The sequence below is a fragment of the Leptonychotes weddellii genome, chromosome 7, assembly GCF_054177405.1.
Source record: "Leptonychotes weddellii isolate Sample4059 chromosome 7, ASM5417740v2, whole genome shotgun sequence".
Taxonomy (NCBI): Eukaryota; Metazoa; Chordata; class Mammalia; order Carnivora; family Phocidae; genus Leptonychotes; species Leptonychotes weddellii.
The window spans coordinates 119897678-119905835 of NC_138375.1; the positions used below are offsets into that span (position 1 = coordinate 119897678).

The 8158-nt window shown below is 40.4% G+C and overlaps 1 protein-coding gene across 1 annotated transcript in view; it reads left to right on the plus strand.

Annotated features, from left to right (window-relative positions):
* FBN2 (fibrillin 2) overlaps positions 1 to 8158 on the plus strand; it is a 200796-nt gene that overhangs the window by 144781 nt on the left and 47857 nt on the right. The window contains exons 32-36 of the mRNA XM_081825620.1: positions 85 to 207; positions 772 to 894; positions 4864 to 5025; positions 5766 to 5834; positions 6248 to 6373. Of these exons, the coding sequence (XP_081681746.1) occupies positions 85 to 207; positions 772 to 894; positions 4864 to 5025; positions 5766 to 5834; positions 6248 to 6373 (603 nt within the window). The remainder of the gene's footprint in view (positions 1 to 84; positions 208 to 771; positions 895 to 4863; positions 5026 to 5765; positions 5835 to 6247; positions 6374 to 8158) is intronic.

The following is an 8158-nucleotide window of genomic DNA, read 5'->3' on the forward strand; positions in this document are numbered from 1 at the left end:
AGACAGAAAAAATTTATTAATGTGATATAAATTAAATCAAAATGTCTTTGTACAGAAGAGATGATTATTTTTTTTAATCCTCAGATATTGATGAGTGCTCCTTCCAAAATATTTGTGTGTTTGGAACATGTAATAATTTGCCTGGAATGTTTCATTGTATCTGTGATGATGGTTATGAATTGGACAGAACCGGAGGGAACTGCACAGGTATGGCCAGTAAAGGGTTTGATTGGGTTCTTATTAGTTGAGGTGACTATTTTGTGCGAAGTATAAAAATTCCTCAAATTTCTGCTCAGCCCTCTGCTTAGCCTGCTTTATACCTTATGTAATTTTTTGAAAAAAAAAATTACATTCTGACACATTTATTTTTAACTATGGAATTGATATATTTTATATAAATAACTTAATATAAAATATCTAACATGAAACTAGGAAACTGTTTCTTTGTATAAATGTATGTAGTGCTTGTGTATGTACATAAGTATATACATCATTGTAGTTAAGCAGATGGTAACATTTTTTCTTCTTCAGAATCCCAACATCTAATTATTATTTATTAAAGATATTAAATGATAACTATCCTGAGTACCATGTGGTTGATCTGTGGAACCTGTTGTAGGTCTATACAAGGATTTGATCTCTATTCCACTGTGCTGAGGCCTTGCCAAAGATCTTTAATAACTTGCAAAGATTCCACCAAATTCTTAGAAACAGCCATGTGCAGAGAGAAAGTAAAGATGTTAATATGGGCATTTTAAATGCTTTTCCTAGATATTGATGAGTGTGCGGATCCCATAAACTGTGTGAATGGCCTATGTGTCAACACTCCTGGTCGCTACGAGTGTAACTGCCCCCCGGATTTCCAGCTGAACCCCACTGGTGTGGGTTGTGTTGGTAAGTGAAACAAATAGAACTACGTAGAGTTAAATACCCACACTTTCATGGTAGTGCACTGGGGTGAGTGTTTGCTGTAATTAATTTGAAAACAAAATTGTCCTTTCCCTTAACAAACTCCAGATTACCAATATATATATATATGGTTACTCTTGTCACGTTTACCTTCCAAGAGAAAGAGAGGAATCAGAGAAGGAGCAATCGCATAGATCGCAAAGTGGCTCTCAACCCTAGCTACACAGTAAAATCCCATTTGGAACCGTAAAAATCTGCTGATGACTGCTTCATGCCCAGAAATTGAGTCATTGGCACTTCAGTATTGCTTAAAAACTTTGTTGAAGCAAAGGCTACAGACAGGCTGCTGATAGAAGGGAGTACTGCAAAAGTGAACAAACATAATGAGCGAACGCCCAAAGTCTTTAGTAACAAGAATAAATCAAAACAACTATGTAACTATCACTTTATGCCTAACAGACTGACAAAACTTCAGCAACCTGGATGATGTAAAGTGTTGGTAGGAACATGGACCTCAAGGGGCCCTCTGTTCTCCAGGTAGAAGTGAAGATCAGGGTAGCCTTGCAGAGAATATTCTTGGACAACGGTACCCAGATTAACTGTCAGCATATCATCAACTTAGGTTTTGAGTTTCTCTGTAGAGCAGTTCTGTTTGTGTGGATTGATATTTTGTGGCCTTATTTTTTTCTTAGAGGTCTTCCAAAGGACGGAGACTCATTCTATCTCACAAATACTATAATGGCCCATTAGACCCTCCTCTGAGTCTAAGATGCAGTATGAGATGTTGGTGATCTTATTTTCCATTTGCCATTTTATTATTTTAGGTTTTATTTCATCATTACTTATCAGTTAGGTCCAATGATGCTAAAAACAAAGATAAAAATAATAAAGTGGAAAATCATGCCATCCCCCAGAAGGTTTGACATAATAGTGAAAAAAATGTCACCGTTTTGTAATCTTCAGTTTTCTTACTGTGTTGTGTGGCTCAGGGGATGGCATCATCTTCCAAGAAGGTATGAAAGAACACTGGAGACGCTATATTTGGAATCTTCTTTAAGCATGTATTGAACACAGTTGAGAGTTCAGAAGTTTTCACTTTCTGGCCATATGGCAAAGAGAAGAAAATAGGGTGTGAAAAACATTTCCCAGGTGTCAGATGGATCGGGAGATGAATGTAACATAGACTCCAGTCTAGATTCCAATGATGGTGAAATCGATCATAGAAGCCAAATGCCGGGCTGCTGCTAGTCTTCAGAGACCAACCTCCTAGAAGAGATTTTTCAAATTCAAGAATCAAAGAGTGAGTGAATAGTAGACTTCTGTAGACAGAGAAAATACGGTCTTCTCGTCTCTTAGTAGGAAGAACCTCAGCATGCAGTATTTGACAAGCACCTGAGTCATCCCTCCCAGGTCTCTTTATTCTTTTATACCCTAAGTGTAATTGATTTGGTTCATAAGTGGGCTAATGATGAAGGTGCAGGTATTTAGACAAAGGTTATTAAAAGGAAATATGGGATGTAGAAAAATCATTGGGCTGGTTATCCTAGCTGGTATTGATAAATCTACAAATGAAATTTTTTTTTTTTTTATTTGTGGAGCAAACAGCTGTCCTCTCATCATCAAAATGAGGACCTGTCACAGTTTTCAAAAATGTCTTCAGACGTTGTGTATTAATGATACAAGAAAAAGAACCTAAGAAGTAATGATAAGTTAGAAGCCATTAGAGATGTGTTTGAAATGTGTAATCAGCTTTTGCAAAATGAATCTGTTTCAGGTTCATGCATGGCAGCCAATGGGCAGGTAATTGTGTTCATAGGACCATCTCAGGCATGTATCTCTCCAAGACCAAGAAAATTTGGTCCAAAACCAAGAAAATCGGGAATAAAAATTTGAATTAGAGATGATTAAATTGTTACTAGAATTTCTAGTGAAGTTGTTTCACTGTGCCTTTTTTTCCTGTAAATTATTTTCAAAGTTATTATAAAAAATTGGAAAGTTCCATTGGATGCAGATGGTAAATGACAGTAACTATATTTCCTGACACTGAGGCCTAAGAATATGGAAACTCTGTGAACCAGCAGTTTCTCCCCTGTCTCTAGACAGCAAAGAAAGGAGCTGACAGGCCCATGCACAGACATGGGTAAAGACATTGACTGCCACAGTACTTGTGGTAGCAGGGACTTAGAAACCATTTCTGGAGAGCAGACAGATTTAAAATGACAATTGGGCACCCTGTAGAGTTGACAGATTGCGTATAATAAAAATGGAATGAGATCTGTGACAAAATACCATTTATGTAAATTTAAAATGTGCTCATGGAAACAAAAATACTCATTTTATAAGAACACAGACAAAAGAAGATATGATTAAACACATTCAGATGGTTGGGTAGGGGATGAGGATAAGAGAGAGAGTGGGGCAGGGGGCAGGAGGAAGCATGAATGAATGCAAACTTAGTAAGAACAGAACCAAGACTTAGCTCATCTCTCTGCACCTGAGATTCAGCAACAACAAACAAAATGAAGGGCGCCTGGGTGGCTCAGTTGGTTAAGCGACTGCTTTCGGCTCAGGTCATGATCCTGGAGTCCCTGGATCGAGTCCCGCATTGGGCTCCCTGCTCGGCAGGGAGCCTGCTTCTCCCTCTGACCCTCCCTCCTCTCATGTGCTCTCTCTCTCTCATTCTCTCTGTCTCAAATAAATAAAATCTTAAAAAAAAAAAAAAATGAGAAAAAAAAAAGAGAGAAAAATAAAATAAAATAATTAAAAGTTGTCCAAATGATTCTCATGTGCATCCAGGTATGAAAACTACATATTGTAGGCCATACTAAGGACTTGAAATATTACTCTGACTGAGAAGGTGAGCCATTGGAAATACTTCTGAAGGGATATTCTGGGTATGGTGGGGAAAGTCGACTGTCGTCAGGTCAAGGACTGAAGTGAAAAGCTGAGTTAGGAAGCCTTTGCAGTGGTCCAGGAGAGAGGTGGCCGTGGCTTGGTTCATGTTCACGGAGGCAGTGGTGAGGGGTCACGTTCCAGATGTGGAAGTGACCGACTTTATTACTGGATTGAATACGGGATGACAGTAAGGAGTCAAAGACTGACCCCAAGGTTTAGGGCCTGAACAACTGAAAAAAATGGAGCTGTGTTTATTGAAAATGCCGAAGACCCAAGAGAGGAGCGGAGTAGGTTTTTTATGTGGAGGAAGGAGGTACCAAGAGTTTGATTTTAGATGTGTTGACTTTAAAGTAACTATTGGATATCTAAGGGGAGAAATCAAACAGGCAACCAGCAGAACAGTGTAGGGTTCTGGGGAGAGATGAGAGACGGAACTGTACATTTGAGAGTTCTCAGCAAAAACACAGTATTTTAAAGTCATGGAACTGATGAGCTAGATGATAATTACGGGTAGAGACAAGGGAAAGACTGAAATTCTTTGGTGTCTTAAGTGTCTTCTCTAAAGCTGTTACTGACTGCCTTTGCCCAAACTTCTCAAAGGTCTCTGTGCAAACAGAAATGAAACCAGATAATGGGGAAGAGAAGCAGGAGATGGAGTTATCGATATTTCTTTGATAGGATACACAGCTTTAAGTTGACTTCTCTGGGATTTTATTTCCATGATTGATAAACTCATGATATAGATTGATTATAACAAAAATTTCCTCCATTCCTATTAGTGAAGGCCCAAAAGTTCCCCAAATGAGCAGTTTCTCACATGGAAACTTGTTTAGTCTGTGGTCTATGTGGATTTCTAAACATAGGAAAGTCCATCTTTAATAATTCCTCCAACACAATCTTGAGGTGGCTCAAAGCAAGAAGATTGTTTTGTGCTGGAGATGAAGATGAACGTTTCACATTGGTGTGTGGGGTCTGAATTTCATCATTCGTGTGGCCGCTCTCTGAAAAGCAATTCTTCCTGAGGCATGGGCAGTTGTAAGTTCCTGTATTGCTCTGCAGACAACCGAGTGGGCAACTGCTACCTGAAGTTCGGGCCTCGAGGAGACGGAAGTCTGTCCTGCAACACCGAGATCGGGGTGGGTGTCAGCCGCTCCTCGTGCTGCTGCTCACTGGGGAAGGCCTGGGGGAACCCCTGCGAGACATGCCCTCCTGTCAACAGCAGTGAGTATGGCGCTGGGGAACAGAGTGGCAGCTGAAGACAAGTTGCCGTTTCTTCTTGCGCTGGGGGTGGGGGCAGCGGCGAGGCGGAAGAGCGTGACCTTGGACTGCTTGCAGTGATGATGCTGAAACGGGCCAAGAGTGTTTGATAGGAAAGGAATTGGAAATGCTCTCTTCTGATTGTTTTCCATGATATGATTAAAAAACAAACAAACAAACGAACAAACAAAAAAAAACACACACACCACGATTGCTAACCCCAGTCCAGCGTGAATGGTGATGTTGTCAGTCCTCCTTGGGATCACAAATAAAGACCACTCCTGGTTCTTCTCAGGGATTGTTGTAGTTCAGGTTCATAGATGGGTTGTTCTCCTCAAGTCAGTCGTATTTTGTCTGCAGCTGAAACGTGTGTTCTGATACAGACACAGATGAAACTTTGGAATGGTTGAGTCTGTTTTTATTTACTAGCCAAAAAAGTTGTGATCTACATTGTCTGCTTTTGAAGCGTTTTTCTTTAATCAAAAACAAATGGTTTTGGTTATTCTGTTGTGTGTGTAATTTGTGAAGTAGTGACCTTACTTCCAGTAAAACGTAATATACATTTAAGTGTATTTCAAAGGGCGCTAAAGAATGCAGTTCACTCCTCTTAGATTGTGTTTTGAGTCTGGCAGCTGCAAAACGCTTCTTCCTTGTCTCTGCCCCTTTGACACTGGTGTCAAATCTCCTCTCCCTTTGTTTTGTAGCTGAGTATTATACCCTGTGTCCCGGAGGTGAGGGCTTCAGACCCAACCCCATCACAATCATCTTAGAAGGTGAGTGTACCTCTAATTGTCACCCAGATTTAAACAAGAGAAAGAGAAAAGCTGGTAGGAAAGTTAGTGTGGAGCAATCTAAACAAGATTATTTTGCAAAATGACAATGGGACAGCCAGTTACCAGGATGCTGAATAACCACTTGTAACTCGGTAAGATAGGACCCATGACGGTGATCGGATGTCTGATTGCTCTGCAGAGAAACTCTCTGTACCGTCATCCCCAGCCCGCGTTAATCACTCTTCTCGGATTTTAGCAAATTTGCATGACAAAGCAAAAAAAAAATCCATGGTCAGAAGAAACCCAGGGCATAGAAGTCTGCGGGTCGTACAGCACACATTGGAGGGCTGTAACAGTAACCCTGGTCTTTGATGGTGGTACTTGCTGTGAGTGAGCCGTCTCTCCTTCCGCAGATATCGATGAATGCCAGGAGTTACCAGGTCTCTGCCAGGGCGGAAACTGCATCAACACTTTCGGAAGCTTCCAGTGCGAGTGCCCACAGGGCTATTACCTCAGCGAGGAAACCCGCATCTGTGAAGGCGAGCTTCATGGACACCTTCAAGTCATTAGCTCTCTTTAGAACACAGTTACTGTCAGGCCTGGAGAAGATTCTTTCAAAGGATCTGTGAGCCTGGTTCATAGCTTTTACCTTGTCCTATCCATGCTGCTCAGTTGTACGGTGATAGATAAATTAATTTACAGCATAACTGCTGTAATTGACTATAATTTTTCTCTGAGTGCATGGGTTGATTATAAATGGGGAAAGCTGGATTAGTGTGAAAACATCAGTATCAAATAAGTTAGTAGTTCAAATATGGATAAGAGTTCTGTTTTACCTACAGAAAATAGGTAAACTGGAATGCAACGATTAAGTTACCGTTTTCCAGTAATTTTTAAATGTCAGGAGGCATCGTGTGAAGACGTTCAAAGATGATGCTGTTGCCTTTCTTGCTTCCATCCCCTCACTTCTCCCTGTCTCCCCACTAGATGGGGAGCTTCTTGACACAAGGCCCACGTCTTAGTCATCTTTCTAGCTGTGAGTTCTAACTTAAGAGTCTTGGTGTTTATTTATGGAATCAATGAACAAGTGTTTCTAAAAATGAACATTAAATGTGTTACTATAATTATTTCCATTATAACCTTTCCTTTGGAACACATTAGATAAGTGTTTCTAGAAGAAATACAGCTTAATAAGGAGAATAAGCAGCAGCTGTGCTCCTTCTAGAATCCCCGAATGGCCGCTGATTTGAAGGGAGCTATCCAGAGAAAGGCTTTCCTCAGGATCAGACCTGTAACTGCAGGGAACAAACTAATGGTTCCCAGAGGGGGGAAGTAGCACGATGGGTGAAGGGGCGTTCCGGTTACGGAATGAAGAGGCCGCGGAATAAAAGGTACAGCGTAAGGAATACAATCACTGATACCGTAATAGCGATGGAACGGGGCAGACGGTAGCTACACTTACGGTGAGCACAGCATAAGGTATAAACTTGTCCGATCACTAAGTTGTGGAGCCGAAACTAATGTGACCATGTACGTCAGCTCTTCCCAAATTGACAAAAAAGATAAAGGCTTTCCTAACTGCCTTCCGTTTAAAGTCGGCATTAAACTTTAGTTTAAATGACAGAAGAGGACAGCAAGTGTTTAAAGCACTTCCGTCTGAAGAATGTGAAATTTCAACTAAAATAATATACGGGTGCCTTTCATATTATTTTTGCCACTTCAGGAAAAAATTTCTTTTGGTCACCTGTATTTTTGAATATTGGCTTTTTTTTTTTTCTCTTTTAAAGAAAGACTTTTTTGAATATTGGCTTTTTTTTTTTTCTCTTTTAAAGAAAGACTTTTTTTTTTTTTAAAGATTTTATTTATTTATTTGACAGAGAAAGACACAGCGAGAGAGGGAACACAAACGGGGAGTGGGAGAGGGAGAAGCAGACTCCCCGCCGAGCAGGGAGCCCGATGCGGGACTCGATCCCAGGACTCTGGGATCACAACCTGAGCCAAAGGCAGTCGCTTAACCAACTGAGCCACCCAGGCGCCCAAAGAAAGACTTTTTTGAATATTGGCTTTTTTTTTTTTCTCTTTTAAAGAAAGACTTTACACTTTGTGTCATGTAAATGCATCTTTTGAGGTCTTTTCTGTAGAGCTGCTTTAAATTCTAATTTTTTTTTTAAATATGGATTTGGGGAATCAGCCATATGTTTTTTTTTTTTTTTTTAGATTTTATTTATTTATTTGACAGAGAGAGACACAGCGAGAGAGGGAACTCAGGCAGAGGGAGTGGGAGAGGGAGAAGCAGAGTTCCCACTGAGCAGGGAGCCCGACGT